Source organism: Tenrec ecaudatus, chromosome 6, assembly GCF_050624435.1.
Source record: "Tenrec ecaudatus isolate mTenEca1 chromosome 6, mTenEca1.hap1, whole genome shotgun sequence".
In the NCBI taxonomy this organism is placed as follows: Eukaryota; Metazoa; Chordata; class Mammalia; order Afrosoricida; family Tenrecidae; genus Tenrec; species Tenrec ecaudatus.
In genome coordinates, this window is record NC_134535.1 from 30,499,865 (window position 1) to 30,524,287 (window position 24,423).

The 24,423-nt window shown below is 40.0% G+C and overlaps 1 protein-coding gene across 1 annotated transcript in view; it reads right to left on the minus strand.

Annotated features, from left to right (window-relative positions):
• The window catches only part of CFAP54 (cilia and flagella associated protein 54), a 355,855-nt gene that overhangs the window by 259,129 nt on the left and 72,303 nt on the right, over window positions 1-24,423 (minus strand). Inside the window, exons 15-19 of the mRNA XM_075553212.1 lie at window positions 22,481-22,557; window positions 16,737-16,865; window positions 16,270-16,396; window positions 10,605-10,691; window positions 10,391-10,512 (exon numbers count right to left, since the gene is read on the minus strand). Of these exons, the coding sequence (XP_075409327.1) occupies window positions 10,391-10,512; window positions 10,605-10,691; window positions 16,270-16,396; window positions 16,737-16,865; window positions 22,481-22,557 (542 nt within the window). The remainder of the gene's footprint in view (window positions 1-10,390; window positions 10,513-10,604; window positions 10,692-16,269; window positions 16,397-16,736; window positions 16,866-22,480; window positions 22,558-24,423) is intronic.

Genomic DNA, 24,423 nt, shown 5'->3' on the forward strand with positions numbered 1-24,423 from the left:
AATTTAGTGTTCTGGAATTACCATCCTTTGCAACATTATCCATAGTTTGGTATGACCCACATATTCGAAAGCCTTTGCATAGTCAAGGAAGCATCTTTCTGGTATTGTCTGCTTTGTGCCAAGATCCATCTGACTGGATACTGGTCCTCAATTCAAGTGCTCCCTCAACACAAGAAGAATTTGTTCTAACAATCTGGCATTCTGTGATGCTCACCTTGCTGGAATGATCACTGAAGACAAAATGGGTGCACAAGTAAATGTAGTGAAGAAAGCTGATGGTGGCCAGCTATCAAAAGATATAGTGTCTGGGGTCTTAAAGGCTTGAAGATAAACACACAGCCATGTAGCAAAGCAGCAACAAAGCTGACATGGAAGAAGCACACCAGCTGGTGTGATCATGAGGTGTCCATAGGATCAGGTATCAGGCATCTAAGACTCAGAACAAAATGATACCAATGTGAATGGGGGGAGGGGCGAGGAGTGGAGCCCATCTGTACACTATTGGACATCCCCTTACAGAAGGGTCACAAGGAAGACACGAGCCAGTCAGGGTGCAGTATAGCACCAAATGAAACATACAACTTTCCTCTAGTTCTTTAATGCTTCCACCCCACCCACTATCATAACCTCAATTATACCTTACAAATTGGACTAGACCAGAACATGCACACTGCTACAGATAAGAGCCTACAACACAGGGAATCCAGGATAGATAAGCCCCTCATGACCAATAATGAGAATAGAGATACCAGGAGGATAAGGAGATGGTGGGGAGTTGGAGGGGAAAGGGGAATCTATCACAAGGATTGACATATAATCACCTCCCAGGGGGATAAACAACAGAAAAGTGGGTGAAGAATGACAGAGGATGATTTAAGATATGAAAATAATCATCTATAATTTGTGAATGATTCATGAGAGAGGGAGGGGAGAGAGGGGGGAAAAGAGGAGCTGATATCAAGGGCTCAAGTAGAAAGAAAATACTTTGAAAATGATGATGGTAACATATGTACAAATGTCCTTGACTCAATGGATGAATGTATGGATTGTGATAAGAGATGTAAGAGCCCCCAATAAAAGTATTTAATTTAAAAGAAAATAAAAAGCTCCATCTGACATCAGCAATGATATCCCTTGTTCTACGTCCTCTTCTGAATCCAGCCTGAATTGCTGGCAGTTCTCTGTCAATGTACTGCTGCTGTAACTAATGTTAGATGTTCTTCAGCAAAATGTACTTGCATGTGACATCAACAATAAGCCAAAAGCAAACTTGCTGCCTTCAAGTCAATGCTGACTCATAGTTACCCACTGTGAGTTTCTGAGACTAAAACTGTTCATGTAGAAAGTCGTCTTTCTCTGGTGGAGCTGCTGGGGTTTCAAACTGACAACCATATGGATCACAGACCAAAGCGTAACCACTACACCACCAGGGTTCCTTGATATCAATGATACTGTTCTATAATTTGCTCATTCTAATGGGTCCCATTCTTTGACATGAGTACTAATACATATCTCTTCCAATTAGTTGGCCACGTAGCTGTATTCTGAATTTCCTGGCATAGATGAGTGAGTGCTCCCAGTGCTGCATCGATTTGTTGAAACATTTCAATTGGGATTCCATCAATTCCTTGAGCCTTGTTTTTGGCTAATACTCTCAATGCAGCTTGCTTAATAGGCAGTACACTGAAAAATTATACCTGAGGTCCTTATAGACCAGATCCCATATTTACCTCTTACAATACTTATTATATAATAATCCATATGTAACCAATAAAGTGAAGTTCATTGTTCTTCATTATCTATTTCTTTTTAGTCACAGTCATCTGTTGTTAGGGGTTGTTGAGCTGATTTAGATTCACAGCAACCATTGATCCAGAAGAGAAATAACCAAGAGTGTTGTGATAGATTTTATGTCAACAGCTGAGTCAGTGTTCTTGGTGGTTTGGTTGTTAAGGCCTAGTAATTCCCCCATGATGTTACCTAACACAGAGTAAACAGCTCCATAATGGGACATGCTGGGAAGCCCTAATCAGTTGTAAGATTGGGTGGAATGCAGCCCTGATGAAGTATCCTCAAGGATGTAGCCTACCTCCTATATAAACAGATGCTTTGGGAAGCTGGTTTGCTTCTTGCTGGTTTGGATCCTGCATCTAGTTCCTTAACCTCTGTTTATCTAGACTTGTGCCAATGACTCATATTGTCTACCCTGGGAACCATGAGCAGCCTGCCATCTCACATGCCCACAAAGATGACCCTAGGAAGAATCTCAGAAAACGCTGTCATTGTCCACCATTTATAAAACCATACTGTTCACAATACAATGGATCAAATCATTCTCTGCAGTAAATGATGGTATGAAGGTAAAGAAAGTGCATAACTGAAAACTGAGGTGGTGATAACTAAGTAAATGTAGATGTCAGCACTCCAATGGTTCTATATTCTTTGCCATACACTATTTGGATAAAGCTTCCCCATTGTGTGCATTATTTTAATTTTATCCACCCTTTAAAATGAAGCTGTCCTATTATGTGAAATCAGATCAACTCTATAATAGGACTCCATGTAAGCCATATAGTAGTTAGAGATGAGTGAGCCAAACTTACCCAAATCATTAGGCTGCTAATAAGCTATCATTTATAAGGAAGTGATTAGGGTTTGTTTTTGTTTTATTTCAAGTGGGTTACCCTCTAGGAAGAAATATCAGCAGAAAAGAAGTCCCTAAAACACAAGTCGCTAAAATCTCCATGAAGCCAGCTCTACTGAGTTGTGAAAGGAAAACAATGATCAAGTTGGGTACAAGTGCGGCCTATAACAGCAGTGCTCTGGAGAACGCTCCAGTATCACAATGGCAACATCAACACAATCCTCTAGTGACAGTTCAGAAACAAGAGGGCTGTCTTCCATGGCATATCAGGTAATAGAAAAGACGGATATCCTCACAGTCTCCACTGCCCAGCACGGTACCTGGAAAATTAGAACAGCTCACTAACTTGGAAAGAAGAAATGAGCCTTGCCCTGACACAAATTAAAACCTCAATGGATTCTATACCAACTTATGATGGAAATGAGTTTTGAATATTCTTTCGTGGATAGTTTGTGCTGCCATGCACCTTAAAGGAGTAGGGCTGTTTGAATCTAAACATGTCTGCCTTAGCAAAATTGAGACTTCTTTCCAGGTCCACAATGTGTATGAAACTAGTCTGATATTAAATATATGAGACAATGACTTAAACTAACAGTGCAGAAAGCTAACGGGAAGATAGAATGCAATCGTGGAAGATATGACTAGGATGTAAATAAATATCAAAAACTGGAAAGAAAAAAGGTCATATTTACAAGTATAGGAAACTTTGCTGATGTATGTTTGTGGGTTCTTAACATTCTAAGACCCATTTCAGAAGGAAATAAAATTAGAGTAATATCAAAGAATCTTGGGTAAGAATATTGCTGAAAATAAAATGTATGTATTACAAGATGAATCTAAGAGAAAACAGATAGCAATGTGGAGTCTGACCGAGAAAAACTGTCTAGAGCACCAAAAAAATTGATATGAAAAAATAAATGGTACAGACTGCTTAACATGGAAGATGGAGCAATAACTATAAGGGCTAACATTTATTGAAGGAGCCCTGCTGGCATAGTGGGTTGAAATGCTAACTTCAAGGTCAGCAGGTCAAGCCCATCGGCTGCTCTGTGGGAGGGAGATGAACCTGTCTGCTTTCAAAAAGACATAAAGCCTCAACAATTCAATAGGGTAGTTCCACTCTACAGGGTCGCTATGAGTCAGAGTTGACTCAATGGTAGTAGATGGGCATAACATGTATTGAATGCTTAGCCTATATCCATATCCAGTTCTTCATGTCAATGAATCTTCCCAAGAATCCTCATTTTACAGATGAGGAAACCAAGGTTCATCAGGCATAAGTAACTTGATTTAAGTCACAGAGTTACTAAGTAGTAGAATCAGAACACTAATCCAAGATCCTTATATTCATAGCCAGTAGATTCTGCTCTGAACATAAAACTAGGTAGATAATTGCATGGTAAGACAATTTTCATAAACTTACCTAGTGGAATTTCAAAATGAAAAAAAAACACCCTAGAATGTAAGACACTAAAATCTGTCAGTAGTTTGAAGCCTGGCAGGGGTAGAGGTTTCAAGACTTCACCTACCTCATTGGAGGGGCAAAAACCTTCAGGGTGTACCCTTTATGAGGAAGATTTCATCACAGACCAATTGAAAAGAGCTCACAAGATCTTCAGAGAGCAGGAGAGTTCATATCTGTTAAATTCAATTATTGCTACCATAATTAATAAAACAGTACTTACAGGATATCAAAAATTAAAATCAGAAAATACTACAGCTATATATTCTTACAACTTCTGAAAACCTGGGTTTCTTTGTTACTTGTTTTTCCCAAATTTGCTGTGTTCCAAAGACCACACAATTGGTTTCTGTGCAGATTATAAAAAATAATCTGCTAACCTCACTTTTCATAATCCACCTTTACTAAAAGACGAAGCATTTGAGGTGAGGAATTTTTAAATTGCTAAGATCATATCAACAACTGATCTGTTTAGGCACCAATTTAGAAGAAACTGGATGTATCTTTCAAAGTTCTTTGCAACAGAAGTCAAACAGGAGAAGCAGACTTGGACCCAAGCCCAGGATGAGCTACAAGAACCCAGCTACAACAATCTGATGAGGACACAACATTGCGATGAGTGATGGTCAACTATGTTCAGTCTTTGTACCGCTCTCCTCAAGACTCCAATTCCAAGGAGGTAGCAGCCAGTTGGCCTGGATTCATCCTTTGTCCTTACTGCTGAGGAGAAAAGACCCCTGGAAAGTCCCTCCTGGTTAATGAGGAAGAAGAAAATCCTCCAAAAATAGTGTTTGGAGGGGGAAATGGATACTTGACAGAAGACAACAGTACACGTCTGCCCTTAGAGCTCAGTAATGTTCGTCTCGAGGGGCATCTCTCCCTCTTTTCAAGGAGAAAGTCCATTTTCGAAGATGGTTGCTCCTCAGGCAGGACATGCAGGGTGGGCTAAGAGCAAGGACTATGAGCTATAGGATGATGTATGTTTGATCAGAAGCAGAAGATCTCAGAAAGGTTCTGACAGCCATACCATACCCGGGAGCAAACCTGTGGTGTAATGTACACAAACTCAGCATGGCATGCACTGCTAGAGGTCAAAGGACCTACACAGAAGAGATGGGGGGTGGAGGGGAATGGATCTTTTAAAAAGAAAATAGCTAGTCATCTCATTTGGAAAGCAAACGCTAAGATATCATTATGAAAAGTTGATCCCTCATTTTTATAGCATTTGGTCCACCTTTAATTGCTAATAAAACAGATCCAAAGTTATTCAGATCCAGTCCAGAAAGTTTGGCAAAAACAAAAGCATGGTATGAATTATTTAAGAGTTCTGAAAAGATCCAGGCTCTTGAAGCCATTTTACAATATCAAGTGGCACATCAGTGACTGACTTGGGGATAACTTTATTACAAAATCATGATAATGTAAAACATTCTGTAATATACCTTAGTAGACAACGATTATCCAGGGGAAAACAATCTATTTGTCTTCTTTGAGAAAGAAAGTCTGACATTTATTTGAGCCATAACATCTCTGCTTGGGAGAGATGGTCCCAAGACTGGTCGTTAAGCACCGACACTGGGATAAAGAACAACCACTGAGTAGCAGAGGTGGGGGCAAAAAATTCCAGAGCCTTGAGATAAATATTCATCATGTTGGGGGTCAGTTAAGCTCCTTGTAGAGGGACTCTCATAAAAAGCAGAGCCTCTAAATTCATCTCGGGAGTCTATCCTGATCGGACATTGCAGGCAGAAATTCTCCTAAGTTAAAACAGTCTCGCTGAAGAATGAGAAGGAAAATGACACAAAGCGAATACCATCGGGAAATACATAGTCGTTTAAATCATCTGGGGAAGAAAGAGAAAAGATGGAGATGGAGAAGACGAGAACTCTTGGACTCCCAGATCTACAGGATGACCCACCGCACTCCTGGGGATGAGTGGAAGATAAAGACGGAGGAGGGGAGCAAGCACAGTATAAAAGTACATGTGGGTTTTCCATTTTTCCTGAGTTGAAGATGGGAAGTTCATTTTGATTTTGTGCCGTGTTTGCCACATGTTTAATGGATCGCGCCCAGAACCTGTATGACCTGTTCCTGATCATCTGCTTCTGATCAAAGATGAGTCATAATGAAACAAAGAGAGGGGGGAACCTAGAGGGTTTATTCTCAATATCTGAGAAGCCATTAAATTAGTTCTGAGAAAGACAAGGCTTATGTGCTGTGGAAACAGGAAGGAGGTCCCGATATCTTCCAAACACCACACCACAGCAATGGCATCAATGTACCTGCTGGGGAAATGGAGCTGCCACATCTCAGAAGGCACCAGAAAGACCAGACACCCTCTGTTCTTGTCAGATGAGCCTACTTACCAGCAGCAGCAAACACCTTCCTTCAATGCCGTGAATTCAGATTTGATGAGGCTCCTCCCTAATGCCACCAAGACAGACTGCCATACCTTGAAAACTGCAAGCATCTATCTAGCCAAAATCCCCCTCCTGGAGCAGACTCCTTACAAACTCGTCTAGACGTATTTGCTGGATTCACCTTTTATCACTCCCACCTTGCATTTAAGCTTAAGTCACACTAACAGCCTGTAGTGCTATAAACACTTTCTAGCTAAGGCGTCTCTTTTATTCTGTGCCTAGAATATTCTTTCTAGCCTCTGCTTCTTCTTTCTTTAGCTGCACTGCCTGTATGGCAGTAGTCAGCCTCCTGCCAGTTCTCCCTGTTGGGCTAGATACTTCCCTAAGGAATGCTGGCATTTCCTCGATGAAAGTCCCTGTGGAACTGACCCACGATGTCCTACTTTTAGAACCCCATGGACTGGATTTACATGAAGGCAGGGACCACAAAGAGGGGTCCATCAGCCAGTAGGTATGGAATAAATCAACTAGAAGTGCCTGTGTTGTAATCTCCTGCCTTTAAAGTAATGCCTGCTTTTAGATTCGGATATAGTGGACTTCAAAGAACTGGGGAAGGGCTTCAAAGGGTTTGTGGAAAAATAGAATTAAAAGATGATAGAATTGTTCCATGAACTTTTTGAAGCCTCCTCGTATTTGTTTAATGGGTCATAAATCACTGCCATCGAGTTGATGGCCTACAGGCAAGAGCTAAATTGCCCCTGTGGGAGACTGTACATCTGTATAGGTGTAGAAAGCCCGGTCTTTCTCCCATGAGCATCCAGTCATTTCAAACTGCTGACCTTGAGTTTATCAACACAACCTGTAACCACTAGGGCTCCTGATGGGTGAATAGACGAACCAATAAGCATGTGACCAGGAAGTACTACATCAGAAATCTTAAGTTAGAATATTCTTTCTAACCTCAAACTCATATCCTTCTAGCGCTCTCAAGCACTCATGATTAGGTCTCTGACTGAACAGAGATGTTCAACCTCCTGATAGTTCACAGTCACCTTGTTTTTTGTTTTTTTTTTAACCCCTCAGGACCAGTGGTGAGAGTGGCGACACCAGGAGGGAAGGGGGTGTAGAATGTGGGAACTGATCTCGGGGCTCTACATGTAACCTCCTCTCTGGGGGATGGGCAACAGGAAAGTGGGTGAGGGGAGGCGCCGGGCAGTGTAAGATAAGATAAAATAATAATTTATAAATTATTAAGGGTTCATGAGGGAGGGGAGAGCGGAGAGGGAGGTTGGGGGTTGGAGACAAATGAGCTGATTCCAGGAACCCAAGTGGAAGGCGAATTTTGAGAATGATGAGGGCAACGAATTTATAAGGGTGCTTTACTCAATGGATGGATGTATGGATTGTGATAAGACTTGTACGAGCCCCCAATAAAATGATTTATTAAAAAATCATTTTATTGGGGGCTCGTACAGCTCTTATCACAATTCATACACCCATCCATTGTGTCAAGCACATTTGTACATTTGTTGCCATCATCAATCTCAAAACATTTTCTTTCTATTTGCGCACTTGGTATCAGCTACTCATTTTTTCCCTCTTTCACAAACCCTTGATAATTTATAAATTATGGCTTTTCCATGTCTTACTCTGTCTAATGTCTCTCTTCGCCCACTTTTCTGTTTTCTGTCTTCCAGGAAGGGAATTATATGTAGATCATTGTGACCAGTTCACCCTTTCTACCCCACCTTCCCCTTCCCCTCCCAGTATCACTATTCTCATTATTGGTCCTGAGGGGTTTATCCGTACTGGATTCCTTATGTTTCCAGTTCTTCTCTGTACCAGTGTATATACTCTGGTCTAGCTGGATTTGTAAAGTAGAATTGGGATCATGATTGTGGAGGGAAGGAAGCATTAAAGAACTAGAAGAAAGTTGTATGTTTCATTGGTGCTATACTACACCCTGACTGGCTCGTCGCCTCCCTGAGACCCTTCAGTAAGGTGATGTCCAATTGTCTATAGCTGGACTTTGGGCCTCCATTCCCCACTCCCCCTCATTCACATTAATATGAGTTTTTGTTCTGAGTCTTTGATGCTGATACCTGGTCCCATCTACACCTCGTGTTCACACACGCTGGTGCACTTCTTCCACATGGACTTTGTTGATTCTCAGCTTAGATAGTTGCTTGTTTATCTTCAAGACTTTAAGACCCCAGATGCTATATCTTTTGATAGCTGGGCACCATCAGCTTTCTTCACCACATTTGCTATGCACCCATTTTGTCTTCAGCAATCATGTCGGGAAGGAATCACGTCATTTTTAAAATGACCTAATGATGTAACTTTATTTCATACTCAGTCAGGTCATTTTTATTATGATTAACATCTAACTAGGCTCTTCATTAAAAATATAAAATCAATCCTGGAAAAATCCCATATTCTGCTGTCTCAGCTACTTAAAATATCAGACCAGGAAAATGTCATGCTGCCATGCAGACAAGGACCTTCTAAAAACTCCAACCAGATCTGACCTGGAAGAGGTACAGCCAGAATGCTACTTAGAGGCAAGGATGGCAAGACTTTGTCTCATGAACTTTGAGCATGTTGTCAAGAGAGACCAGTCCCTGAAGAAGGACATCATGCTATGTAAAGTAGAGGGGCAGCAAAAAAAAAAAGATGAAGACCTTCACCAAGATGGAATGACCGTGTGGCTGAAACAATGGACTCGGGCATAAGAACAATTGTGGGAATGGCACAGGACCAGGCAGTGATTCATTCTGTTGTACATGGGGGTCACTACGAGTCGGCACTGACTCAACAGCCCCTAACAACAACCATAGCTAGACCTTCATGTTGCGGCTAGGCCTTTCACTGGACTGTGCTCCCTCGTCCCTTCTGCTTTAATCATCTTCGCGATCCTCAATCCAACTCTTCGCCTTCCAATCCTTTACTGTAGGCAGAAAGCCTTGCCTCCCACTCTACCAGAGGTGAAGAAGGCATCAACTCAACTGCCTGCCTTGACACCATACTTACTTATATCTGCATCTGCCCTACCTGCCTTCCCTTCTGTGTCAGAGGATGGAGGGTTTGCCCTTCAGCCAAGTGTTCTTAAGACTCATCTCTTTAACTGGTGCTTTCACTAGCGTCTCCTTCTCTCTCTGATGAAGCTTGGCTCTATAAATTAACCCTTCAATCATCACTCTCCCTCTTTGGGCACTGACTCTTTGTTTTTTGAACTCTTACAGAATTACACTCCTAACTTTGATGACTTTTCCCCTCCAATTATCAGCCAAGTTCTTTATAACTTTTATTCACCACCTACTCATGAGCCATTCATTCCTTCACCCACTGCAATCAAAGTTTCCAGAAGACTCCACAATCTGAAATTGTGATTTCCCTGATAGTTACACTCTGAAATCAACATACGGCGGTTTAGTAGGGAGACAGAATGATTTCTAGGCCAAAGTGAGACTGGATTAAGTGTATCGATAAATTTAAACAAATATAATTCATCAGGAAAGGGACAGGTCCATACACTAGCAGTACCTATACGGGGGAGAAGAAATCTTAGCTGGTGGAATTGAGGTATTTTAATTCCATAGAAATGACTGCGTTAATTACACTAGCACTTAAATTCTATACCGTCCCTCATTTTGAGTCGCTCTGCTTTTATCTGGGTTCACTCATTGGGCGCCCCTGTGGAGAGACAATGTCATGCTGCATTTCAGGAGCAGCCAGATTTAGACCTCTGTTAAATTTCCCCTATTCAGGGCCATTTTCCTTCTCAAAGAGGAGACTGCATAGAGTGAACATGAAGGTTCAGATTCCAATGTTGAGGGCAACACTTGATTATTGACAAAGGGAAATAAATCACTCATTGCAAAGAGCATGTTAGGCAGGACGAAATGAAGGAAGCATCATTACCGTCAAACAGTCCTGGGAAGACCTCGAGGTTGCATCTTTCTCATACATTAAAAGAGCTTTCTGCATCAAATAAACTGCTTTTGATAGTTTGTTCTTCTTTATTTTATTCATTACACTTAATTCTGCAGAGACAAACAAACCATTTACCAAAAGGCCAAGATAAAAACTAACTGCAAAATTTGCTGAAAATAATGATTGTCTCTATTTTAATTACCTGTAAAACAATCGGTGTTTCCAGATTGTTTTGATTTTTCCAGACCTTTAGTGGAAACTTTTCTGCTAACAGATGGAATCTGCAAAACTGGAAAACAGAATGATAAGGAAGATTGTCATTATAATTAAGTTGTGTTTTAAGACAGGAAATATTTTCTAAACTTTAAGAAGTAACTATTTGTCAAATTATTGCTCTTTATCTTGTAATCTTTTTTTCAGTAGTAGATAAAATTCAAAGAATCTACTATAAATGCAAGAACACTTTGTTCTATTAAACTGGCATTTCATGATGCTCATCTTCCCAATACAATCGCTAAGACAAAGTGGGTGCATAAACAAATGTGGTGAAGAAAACTGATGGTGTCCAGCTATCAAAAGATATAGCATCTGAGGTCTTAAAGGCTTGAAGATAAACAAGCAGCCATCTAGCTGAGAAGCAACAAAGCCCACATGGAAGAAGCATACCAGTCTGTGTGATCACGAGGTGTCGATAGTATTAGGTATCAGGCATCAAAAAGCAAAAAGCATATCATTGTGAATGAGGTGGGGAGTACAGAGTGGAGACCCAAAGCCCATCTGTAGACAACTGGACATTCCCTTACAGAAGGGTCATGGGGAGGAGATGAGCCAGTCAGGATACAGTATAGCACCGATGAAACATACAACTTTCCTCTAGTTCTTTAGTAAGGTAGAATCCCTGACAAATCCAGCTACACCCGAGTATATACACTGGTACAGAGAAGAGCTAGAAACACAGGGAATCCAGGGCAGATAAACCCCTGAGGAGCAATAATGGGAATAGTAATGCCAGGAGGGGAAGGGAAAGGTGGGGTAGAAAGAGCGAACCGATCACAATGATCTACATATAACCCCCTCCCTGGAAGATGGAAAACAGAAAAGTGGGTGAAGGGAGACATTGGACAGTGTAAGACATGGAAAACTAATAATTTTTAAATTATCAAGGGTTCTTGAGGGAGGGAGGGTGGGGAAAGGAGGGAAAATATGAGGCACTGATACCAAGGGCTCAAGTAGAAAGAAAATGTTTTGAGAATGATGATGGCAACAAATGTACAAATGTGTTTGACACAATGGATGTATGTATGGATTGTGATAAGAGTTGCATGAGCCCCCAGTAAAATGATTTTTCAATTAAAAAATAAAATGGTCATTAAAAAAAAGATTATATTATAATGTGGGGTGTTTTGTGTGTGGCACCTTCTAGGATTTTCCACAGCATACCTGAGGATATCAGACTTTCCAGATTACAAAAATATTTTCTATTTCACCAAATAAAATCATCTTGCAGATTGGTAAGTACTGCTTTTGTTCCTTTTTCCATTTAGTAAAGACTAGGAGGCAAGTCTTGCTACCAATCAACCCTTCTACGAGTAGCTGCTTCACCCAGGGTCCCCGGACAAAGCAGGTGTGGGTTCATGAAGGTCCCTACTCTCCCCTGACAAAATCCTCTCGAGGATTTCAGCTAACACAGGCATTTTCACCAGATGAGTGAAGGTAGGTGAGTAGGAAAGAGGCTAACCCGGTGGTCTAGTGAAAAAGAGGAAATTGCATAAAGGGAGAGAAAAAAATCAAGTTTTTCGGGCTCAGGGAGATGGAGAAGTGTTGAAGGCCATTAAGACTCAGCCTTGAAACAGCTGAGAAGTCTCATGACCTATGTGTCAGTGTTGCTGATTTCTTCCGTGACTTTACATTTTGAACAGACTGTCAAAAACAAGAAAGTATGCAAGCTCTGGAAAAACAGGTGGTTTAATTTTCTCAAGGATGTCTGGTTTGGCAGAAGATAGGGTTGCTATGTGTACCAAATGTGCTTGCTTAACAATGAGGTATTTAACTCCGGGTTGTTTCTGCATGGATATAAGGAGAGTGTAGAATAAACTCAGGTGCTTCAGTCCATCAGACTATTGCCCTCCCAAAACTTTTCTGTCTCTCTTTTTTTCCTTAATCCTCACTCCCCCTTTCAAAACTGTTTGACTCGCCGGCTGGCTCCAACAAAGAAGGTAGCACTGATTCTGGATTTTCCAGTTCCGGTCCTCAAAAGACCTGGAAATATTGTGTTTCTGTCCTTGGCAGGATGCAAAGGTGTCTATAGTAACCTCCCAATAACCCTTGTTATTGAAGATTAATTATTTATGCTAAGGCATGTGAGATTCTATGGAGTGATGACTGATTGATGCAAAGATAGCAACAGACACCAGTAAAGGCATAAGGTTTCCTAAATGGCAAATGACCAGGGATCTTATGTGTATGAAGAAAGCTATGTAAAGCAAAAAATAATCTAGTATTCCCTCAGTACCTAGGAGTAGATCAATACTTGGTAAGTACTTTCATGGCAGTTAAAACCATATGAGGTTGAAAGAAAAATTCCAACGGTGGATATATAACACCATGGTTATCAACAGGCAACCACCGTGAAGTTCATGAATAAGAATAGCAATATATATTAAAGGAACATTAGTCCAGCACCAGCAAATTGAAATGTAGCAAGACAGGAAAAAGCAAGGAATAAGCTCTGTTAGTGCTGGAGTTTAATAAAGAAGGAAAAAAAGCAAGGACATTCAGAGATATTGCAAAGGATAGTAATTCCATATAAATTCAAACTCAATTTTACCATCCATATCTTATCGAATAAGGACAACCAAAGAAGAATCAATGTGTTGGCATTGTGGTGCTGGCAGAGAATATTGAAAATACCACGAACTGCCAAAAGTATAAATGAGTCTGTCTTGGAAGAAGTCTGCCCAGAGTGCTCCCTAGAGGCAAGGATGGCAACACGGTGTTTTACATACTTTGGACAGGTTGTCAGAGGAGACCAGTCTCTGGAGAAGGACTTCATGTTTGGTAAACTGGAGGGGCAGTGAAAAGGAGGAAGTCACTCAATGAGATGGATTGACACGTGGCTGCAACAATGGGCTCAAGCATAGGAGCAATCGTGAGGATGAGGTAGGACCACGCAATGTTTTCTTCGGTTATGCAGAGGGTCGCTATAGAGCCCATCTGATTCAAGGGCACCTAACAACAATAACAACAACCTCCATCACGGAGACAACTCAGCAACTGAGTGGGAATCATGGGCAAGTTTTTTTTTAAAAGAAAGCTTGGTAAATTATTCTATTCACATTTTGAAATGTTTTTCTGAACTAAACCTTTTCAATTCAGAGAATTGTCAAAGGTTACGACTCTCAAGTAACATTGTTATGCCTTATAAATGCTTTATCAAGTTTTTCCAATTTATGTATGATGACACCACACTACTGTAATAAATATTTGCCTCCTCCACATACCAGGATGTCTGATAAGAACAGTTCTGAAACCATGTAAATGCTTCAAATAAGAAGTTGTAAGGTTCAAAATGTGAAGGGATGAGAAATAGGACATTTTATGCAAATAGGATGAAGTGTCCCAGAGTATTGGCAACAAACCAGACACCCAAAATAAGAAGGGACATCAAAAAGTTCATGGAAAGTGTGTATTATAAAAACACTGTGAATGGGCCTCATTTTTGTACTAAAATAAATTCCTGCTGATGTTGAAACATGTCTGGACATGATCTAGTGTGAGGCACACGGAAGGGTAAGATCAGTTTGAGAAGAGGCCCTCCTAGGGCAGGATTTATTCTGCTAATAGCAAAGCAACAGTAAAGTGCCAGGTGAAGTTGGATGCCAGAATAGTGAAAGCACTGATTCTTTACGAAAATTTGAGGGGGACAATGTTCCAAAGAAATCATCAGTTTCCAAACGGATAACGCGTTTGAAGATGGAACGGAAATCTCTCAGGTTCCTGTGTTTATGTGGCCTGCTGCCTCTTTTCAGCACACCAATTACTCAGCACCCCACCCGCACACCTGCAGTTAAAACTTCTGAACTACCGCCCATAATGTAGGCTAAACTGAAAGCTTCTGGTGCTGCAACCCTGGGATCATTCTAGAGCCTCCAAATGGTGGGATTTCCCAGTTTGGAAACACTGGCTTAGACAATGGTCAAGATGAAGCCTCCAGTGGCCCCACAGTCACATCAGTTCACAAGGAAACGAGTCATCTGGTCTGACCTGACCAGAACTAACAGGTAATTGCAGAAACAACAGCATGCCTCTCAATTGGCTCAACTGGCACAATTCTGCGATGACTGGACCTTGCTTGCTGAGGGGGACTGGGTGCACTTGGAAGAAAGAAAACAAAAGAAAGGGGACAGTTTGAAAATACCTTTTGGTGTTAAACTTTGAATTGGAAAGCTCAGAAAGAACTCATGGAAAAAAGTATAGGTTGTCAAGATGTATATGAGAGGGTACCCCTCCAAAAAGGAAATTTTTTTCAAAGCTATGTATTTAATTTTTTTCACAAAACAGCCTTATCACCTTCAAAGTACTCTCCATCACGCTTCATACATTCGTCAAATCAACAATTCCATTCTTGGAAACATTTTTTCAAACTCATCTCTTTGGATGACTGATAGCACCTCCCTTGGTGTTTTGTTTTGTTTTTGTTACCTCCTCTATATTGTCAGATCGCTGTTCTTTCATGTTCCTCTTCTTTCAAGGAAACAAAAAGAAGTTGCAGGGAGCGAGGTCAGGTGAGTCAGGTGCGTGGGGAGAGAGGCATGCTGTTTTTTTCCAAAAACAGGTACTGTGAGATGACTGCATGGGCAGGTGCATTGTCGTGGTGGCAAAAACAGTCCCCCGTCTGCCACAAAACAGGCCTTTTTTGTCACATAACGTTACACAATCTATTCAGAACCTCTAAATAGAAATCTTGATTGACAGTCTAACCTGGTAAACGAACTCCAAATGCACTATCCCCCAGCATCAAAAAAACGAATGAGCATTGGGCTTTTGGGGTTCCCTCTCATCTATCTTAAATCTTTCCACTTAAAGCAGCTAGTTGGCACCCTAATATCAATACGCACTCCTTGCTCACAGATCTTGATTCCTAAATGCTATCCCCTAACAAAAGAAACCAAATTGGTGATTCCAGGTCTGGAGTAGAGAAAACACAAGCCAGGTCTCGAATGTGTTGTAGTACAGAAAGCAGGAAATTGCTGAATGAGTCACATGGCTTAAGGAGCCTCCCACTGACAAAAGGTGGGACTTTAATCATCAGAAAGTATCATGAACACACAAAAAGGAAGCGCCTCTACAGGCAGGACATCAGAACGTCCCCTGTCAGTTCTGAGACTAACTCTTTATGATATTAGAAAGCTCATCGTTCTCCCAAAAAGCGCGTGGTGGTTTCAGAGTATGAACCTTCCAGATCGCAGCCGAATGTGTAACCACTATGCCACTGGAAACTCGAAAATAGAGGCTGTGTCTTATTTGTAACAACCAAACATGTATCTGTATCTCAGTGAGCATTCAATAAACATTTGTTAATTAAATTAACAAAGTACCAGTGGCTTAACTATAACTCTGATGGAGATAACTCACTAATATTTTTAGAAGTTAATTAATTTGCTAGGCAAATTTATTGATTTGCTATGCAAGCGATAATGAAAGATATCTTTTAACATAATCAGGAAATTAAGAAAAAAATATTGATATTTATCTGAACAACACTAAATCAACAAGAACATAATTTATTAATTAAATTGATTCTATACTTGAAGTTGGCTTAAAATTGATACCAAACAAGTAAAATTACTGACTTTGACATTGACTACCTTTTAATTGGTCAAGAAGTATGAGAGCTATTCGGTGCTGGGCTTGAATGAGTTCAAGATGCAAGTCCATCATGAGATTGTTTGCTGTAACTGGTTTGTAAGAGCTTACTTCCACATATTGGGAATACTTTGGTCCAGGACAATAAAAAAAAGAAATACATTTATCATATCACACAAAAAACAGTCATCATCCTAGTCTTAGCTAATAAATTCTGCTCGCTTCCAGACCCTTTGCAATCTGGATAATACACTAATATAGCTGCATTTAGAAGTCATCAGTGGCCTCTTGTCTGACAAATTCAAAGGTTCCTCAAGCTCTTTGAGTTCTCCTGGGAAGAAAAGAATATGTTTCTGGCCTATGAGAGCGGAGCCACCACAAACCTTAGTTTGCTTCCTGACTTGCAAGGCCAGCCCACTTCCTACTTAAGCAGTTTCAATCTCTTTTAACATTTTCCCCTTCTTCTTACCTTGGTGTAACAGTGATCGATGACTGACGATCCATTTGGTAAAGTAGCTAACATGCAATTAAAATTAATTGCCTCAATTAATCTGTCAAGATTTTCATAAGCAAAATATAACTGTTCTTCGGGATTTTTCTAAAATGATTTTATAAACAGAGAAAAATAAAATTAGAGGTGGAAATCATCTGTAAAATGTTCTAACTTCTTTTTACATCATTCAAAAAGAGAGAAATTTAAATGTTCTCTAATATTAACAAATATTGCCTTTCTTACTAAGTGAACTGGTCCTTCAGTAAGTACACAGCCATTGAGAACCCTATGGTAAAAGTTCTACTCTGACAGAGTCAGAATTGGCTTGACAGTACCTGGGTTGGTTTTCCTTCTTTCTTGTTTCCCGCCAGACTCTTCCATGTAATGAAAGATGGGTGGTTCTCCTTGCAATAAAAGATGACTCACTCTCCCCACTACTTCACACCTCCAGATGGGTCTGAGAACTCAAGGTTGAGACTCACTGCTCTCCCCATGATGTATGAGAGTACCAACCATGTGCCAGACACTGATTTCCACAATTTTACCAATCCTTCCCATTTCATTTCTATGACAACCCGGTGAAATAGGAACTGCCCTGAAAATTCTTCAGATGAGAACGCATACTCAAACACATAAAATAATGTATTCAAGATTATACATTCAACGTCTGGGTGTCAGGACTCAACATCAAGTCTTCTAACAGCAACTGCGCTTAGACTCATGAATCCCTTCTAGAGGCCTACGCTCCAGTACAGTTGGGAAGGCTGCGTGTTGAACAGCTTTAGGGAGGGCCACTCACACTATAGTTTGTAGACCAATTTTAACTATTGCCCAGCAGAGAGCAGTGAAGCATCTCAAGGAAAGGAGATGTGTTTTTTGTTTTTGTTTTTGTTTTGTTTTTTGAAAGGAGATATTTTTCTAAAATAAATATTGGTGACCCCAGTTCACAATTGGTCTTTAGTTACGTGCGTTCTGGGGAGATTGCCACCTGTTAATGAAGCAGCTTCTTAGAAACTTCAAGACTTCAATTGCTAGAAATTCTCCAGCTCAAGCCAAAATGGGTTACAAGGAGTTCTTTGTAACTTCCACAAGTATTCTTATTCCTGTCCTGTCAAGTCTCAGAAAATATATGCTATCCTACTAGCCAGTGATCCTCAAATTCTAGTTCTCTTAAAAACTGCTTGAAGCACTTTTGTTGTTGGTATTTATCTGCCATTAAATCTCTTCCAACTCATAGTGACAACAGAACAAAAGTGTCCCGCCCTGCACCACCCTCACAGTTGTTTCTCTGTTGGAGCCACTGTGTCCATCGGATGCATTTTGAAGGTCTTTTCACTGACTTCTCTTTCCCATCCATGATGTCCTTCTTCAGGGAGTGGTCCCTCCAGATAGCAAGTCTAAAGTGTGTGAAATGAAGTCTTGCCATCCTTGCTTCTAAAAAACATTGCAAGTTGGTACTTCTTTCGAGACAGATTATTTCACTCTTTCGGCAGTGTATGGTATATTCCATATTCATCGTCAACACCACCATAGTTCAAAGGCATCAATTCTTCCTCAATCTGCCTTATTCATTGTCCAAGTTTTGCATGCTATGAAGTGACCCTGACTTGTTCTTGCTTTGTCATTTAACACTTTTAAGAGGTCTTTCCTTTTTTAAACCATGTGATTGGGGGCTCATACAACTCTTATCAAAATCCACACATACATCAATTGTGTAAAGCAAATTTGTACATTCATTGCCCTCATCATTCTCAAACCATTTGCTCTCCACCTAAGGCCCTGCCATCAGCTCCTCATTTTCCCCTCCCTCCCCGTTCCCCCTTCTCTCATAAACCCTAGATAATTTATAAATTATTATTTTGTCATATCTTGCACCATCCAACATCTCCCCTCACCCACTCTTCCATTGTCCATCCCCTAGGGAGGAGGTTATATGTAGATCCTTGTTATCAGTTCCCTCTTTCAGGCCCACCCTCCCTCCATCCTCCAAGTATCGCCACTAACACCGTTGGTCCTGAAGAGATCATCTGCCCTGGATTCCCTGTGTTTCCAGTTCCTATCTGTACCAGTGTACATCCTCTTGTCTAACCAGATTTGTAAGGTAGAATTTGGATCATGATAGTGGGGGGGGAGCATTTAAAAACTAGAGGGAAATTGTATGTTTCATCGTTGCTACATCATGCCCTCACTGCCTCGTCTCTCCCCAAGACCCTTCTGTAAGGGATGTCCAGTGACCTACAAATGGGCTTTGGGTCTCCACTCTGAACTCCCCCCACTTCATTCACAATGATATGATTTTTTTGTTCTGATGATGCCTGATACCTGATCCCTTCGACACCTCATGATCTCACAGGCTGGTGTGCTTCTTCTATGTGGGCTTTGTTGCCTCTGAGCTAAATGGCCACTTTTTTACCTTCAAGCCGTTAAGACCTCAGACACTATATCTTTTGACAGCTGGGCATCATCAGCTTTCTTCACCACATTTGTTTCGTCACCTGCTTTGTCTTCAACGATCGTGTCCGAGAAGGTGAGCATCATGGAATGCCAGTTTAATAGAACAAAGTGTTCTTGCATTGAGGGAGTACTTGAGTGGAGGCCCAATGTCCATCTGTTACCTTAACACTAAACCTATAAATATATGCACATAGATCTATTTTCCTATCCTCATATATAAGTATATTTACATATGTACATACCTTTCTTTAGACCTCTATAAATGCCCTTTGCCTCCTAGCTCTTTCCTCTATTTCCTTTGAGTTTCCTCTTGTCCCACTAAAATCCTCAGTCATCATTTGAGTTTCAATAATTCCTCTTGGTTACATTATCCTTGATCACACCATACCAGACCTCCTACACCCTCCTCACCACCGATTTGGATCACTTGTTGTTCCCTTGTCCCTGGGTTTAAGAGGTCTTTTAGCAGTGGATTTGCCCAACATAAATGTCATCCTAGATTGCATATTACTATGATGTTGGTCCCTATGCAACTGGTATTTCAAATACCAGCAGGGTCAACCGTGGTGGCCAAGTTTCAGAAGAATTTCCAGACTAATACTAGAAAGAAGAACCTAGATATGTACTTCTTAAAAGAAAAAGTTGACCAGTGAACATCTTATGAACAGTAGCAGAATACTGTCTGAGCTAATGCCAGAGGATCCACTCAGGTTAGTAGACACCCCAAAACCTCCTGAAGAAGAATTGCTTCCTCAGAGTAGAGTTGACCTTAATGACATGGATAGAGGAAAGCTTTCAGAACCTTCATCTGCTGAGGTGGCATGACTCAAAATGAGAAAGGGGGAAAAAAGGTGCTGTAAACATCCATTAACAATCTGAATGTGGAATATAGGAAGAATCCATATGGAAAATTTTTTCACAAAAAATGTTTTCACACAATTAAACCAGGCATTGATAAGCTAGAAATGGACTACTATTGGCCATTTTGAATCAGCTAACCATATGTAGGGATGAAAAGTTGAAGAGAAATGGTACAACATTCAGACTTTTAGCAGTCCCTTGTGTTACAATGCAGAACAGTTCTCTAGGACTTTGTTTTTAAGTGATTTTATTAGCATATGATTCATATATCATACAATTCAATAGTTCAATCACATCAAGAAGAATTGTACTATCATCATCACAATCAGTTTTAGAACATTTTCTCCATTCTCATTGTTATTAGCTCCATGTTCCCCCCACAACCTCTCCTGCCATAGCCCCAAGGAACCAGGAATCCAGTTACTGTCTCTATCCATTTACCTTATCCTGGATTTAATACACAGAAAAATATCTAAAACAATAAAAGTAAAAAATAACAAAGTAAAACACATAAAAACCTCAACACTGTCAGTGATAATTTTCATATGCCTACAAGGAAAAACAGATAATATGACTATTATCCAAATTTATTCATCAACCACTAGTGACAAAGCTGAAGAAATTGAAGAGTTTTATCAGTTTCTGCAGTATGAACTCAGCAATGATTGGGGAACTTGTTAGACGCATATACCTATAATAATGAACTTTTAAGAACTCTAAATGACAGACGCCATAGCATAATGACTAAAAGTCTGAACTTTGAAGGCAACAAATATGTTCAAACGCTTACTCTACCACTTACTGTGCCGCCTTAAGCCTTGGGTATAGCAGTGAAAATGGAAACTTCATGACTTAGCAAATAAACTGGGGTGAATCTTGCAAAATTCTGAGAGAAAATATCACAACAAAGAACACATACAGGATGACACCATTTATATAAATGGAAAATGGGCAAAAATAGTATTCTCTACTACTTAAGAATACATGCATATGTAATCAAAATCAAAGTGGTGGGGTAGTGGGTTACACATTGGGCTGTTAACCACAAGGTCAGCAGTTCAAAACCACCACTCTGTGGGAGAAAGATAAGGTTTCTACTTCCATAAAGAGAGTTACAGTCTCAACAAGCCATGAGGGCAGCCTTACCCTGTCCTATAGGATCACTGTGAGTCAGAATCAAATGGGTTGTGTTTGTGTTTGGTAATAAGTGTATTAAAATGCCTGGAAGTTATATGATCATATTTAGAACAACAGCTTCTATGGAGGGAAAAATACAACATGATGAAGAAGGGTTGACGGGGAGGTGAGCTTCAACCAGACTCTGATGTTTTGTTTCTTAAACCAACAGATTGGGAACTCGGACACCATTCTTCTTTATAATTTCATATATTTCAGATCAATTTTTCAAAGACATAATATGAGAATTAATATATAGCAGAAGGGAAAGTGCTGGTGAAATAATGCAAAGGAAGAAACAGAATGCTATAAAAAATATTTAGATTGGTCTCATAGAATTACTAGATTTTTCTTCATTTCCTATGCCTTGAGACATTCTGATATCAATGTTACCTTTTAGATTTAAATGTATAGTTTATCAAATAAATCGAGCCAACCAAAATATAGTCCACTAGAGTCCTTTCCCAAAAAGCATTTTTCAACTATAGTGCATGAAACATTAAGTCCTTTAAACAGGTAATCTAAAGGGTTGAAAAGAGGTTTTATTCTCAAATAATGGAACATATGGTACTCTAGTTATCCTTCTTGGAGAACTGCAATGCACATAAATAAATTAATGCCTCTGAGAAGCCTGACAGCACATAAGTCTATTCTGTTTAATCCAGAATCACCCAAAATTACTTAGTCTCCTTTTCTGAAGGATGGTATTAGCAAATGTGATTCTAAATCTTGTTTATAAATAACTAAATGTTAGCTAGATAGATAGATAGATAGTGCAGTTCAATAACACAATCCATGATATAAGAAAATATTTGAGTATCATAAGAAAAAATACTCAAGTAAAAGAGAAGTAGCCCCATTATCTTTCTTCTCGTAAGCTGAAATTCGCTGAAAACTTCATAACTGCCAGGCATTGTTCTAAGTGGCTTTATATGGGTAATAATTCATTTACTCTGTCAGAGGTATGTGCTCTGTTCTAGAAATTTTTGAACCACAACACATCCAAAAATATCAATGAAAATATAACCATAAATACTTTAGAATTTATTTTTCTCTACCTTTCCCCCTAGAATAAGATAAAAGCTATAAAAATTTCGATAAGTCTAATGTATAAAAACAATAGCTTCTGAACATTTAGATATTTACAATTATTTCCATAATTAACCAATTAAACATTTATGAAGTTGACATTTGTTTTTAACTCTATTTTCTACAATAGTTTTTAATACCTTTAATATTGGAAGAACTTCCAAGCTCCCTTTTGAGGTAGTAGGCAATTCCCCATTCTCCTTTCTTGCAAGTGAGTCTGTAAAAGAGAAAGAGAAAGAAAGAGTGAGGGCAAATGGAGGGAGAGAGGCCGAGGAAAGATGAAGAAGGGAAGTAGGCCTAAAAAAGAACAGGTGGAGGAGATGGCGGAGCCGGGCACAGAACGGCAAAGAAGATGTGATGAGAGAAAAGGGATGAGATGTAGTAGCAAGTCATAGTCCCCAAAAGTTAACATCACTGATGACCATTTAACTGCCCATGATCTTAGAAATAATCCAGCACTGGAGACGTTCCTTAAATCCATGTTTGCTTCTTTCACATAATGTTTTTTTTTATACAGGACATTTTCAAAGCATCTTGCAATATAACAAAATCAACAATCTTGCGTCTGAACAAGAGATTACCACTGATAAAGAGATGGGTCTTCCTGAATCTTTGCTAAAGCCCATTTTAAAGGATTTTTAAAATAACAGCATTATTATAGAAAAATAAATTTAGACAAATACTCGGAAAGACTGGTTCAAATTAGAGAAATATAAATAATAAATATGACCAACATGGCAGTGATCATTTGATCTTAAAATGATACAATTATAACTAAACTAATAAAGTATTACTTAACAGGAAAACATCTTGAAGGAGGCTGCCTTCCTTTAAAAATACAATTAGAGGCACAGGAATTATGGCTAGTTTTATAAGGTGCAATAATAATGGCATTGTTCTTTATTTTCTCCACCACCCGTCTGTCAGTTTGTCGTACTGTGGTGGCTTGTGTGTTGCTGGAAGCTATGTCACTGGTACTTCAAGTGCCAGCAGAGTCACCCAAAGTAAGTGAACAGGCTTCAGCAGAGCTTCCAGACTAAGAACAGAGTATGAAGAAGAACCCGGCTCCTCACTTCAGAGGAAGAAGCAGCTGAAAACCACATGCACAGCTTTAACCCATTGCTTAAATATTGAAAGTCTAAACAAGAAGCAGAACACTGTCACAGGTGGGCAGATGCCCCTCAGGTCCAAGGGCACTCGAAATGTGACTGAAGAGGAAATTACTTCTTTTGTCTTGCTTGGATCCACAATCAATGCTCATGGAAACAATAAAGGCGTATTGCATTAGGTATATCTACTGCACAGGACCTCTTTAAAAGGTGCTGAAGAGCAAAGTTAAACAAGCAGCCATCTAGCTGAGAAGCAGCAAAGTCCACATGGAAGAAGCACACCCACCTGTGTGATCATGAGGTGTCGATAGGATCAGGTATCAGGCAGCAAAGACCCAAAATGAAAAATCATATCATTGTGAATGAGGGGGAGTGCAGATTGGAGACCCAAAGCCCATCTGTAGACAATTGGACATCCCCTTACAGAAGGGTCGTGGAGAGGAGACGAGTCAGTCAGGGTGCAGTACAGCAATGATGAAACATACAACTTTCCTCTAGTTCTTAAATGCTTCCTCTCCCCTGCCCCACTATGACCCCAATTCTACTTTACAAATCTAGCTAGAACAGAGCATGTACACAGGTACAGATAAAAGTTGGATACACAGGGAATCCAGAACAAATAAACTACTCAGGACCAAGATTGAGTGTAGTGATACCAGGAGGGGAAGGGGAAGGTGGGAGAGAAAACGGGGAAACCACAAGGATCTACATATAACACCCTCCTTGAGGGATGGATGACAGCAAAGTGGGTGAAGGGAGACATCAGACAGTGTAAGACATGAAAAAATAACATAAATTATCAAGGATTCATGAGGGAGGGGGGAAATGAGGAGCTGATACCAAGGGCTCAAGTAGAAAGAAAATGTTTTGAAAATGACGATGGCAACAAATGTACAAATATGCTTGACACAATGGATGGATGGATGGATGGATGGATGGATGGATGGATGGATGGATGGATGGATTGTGATAAG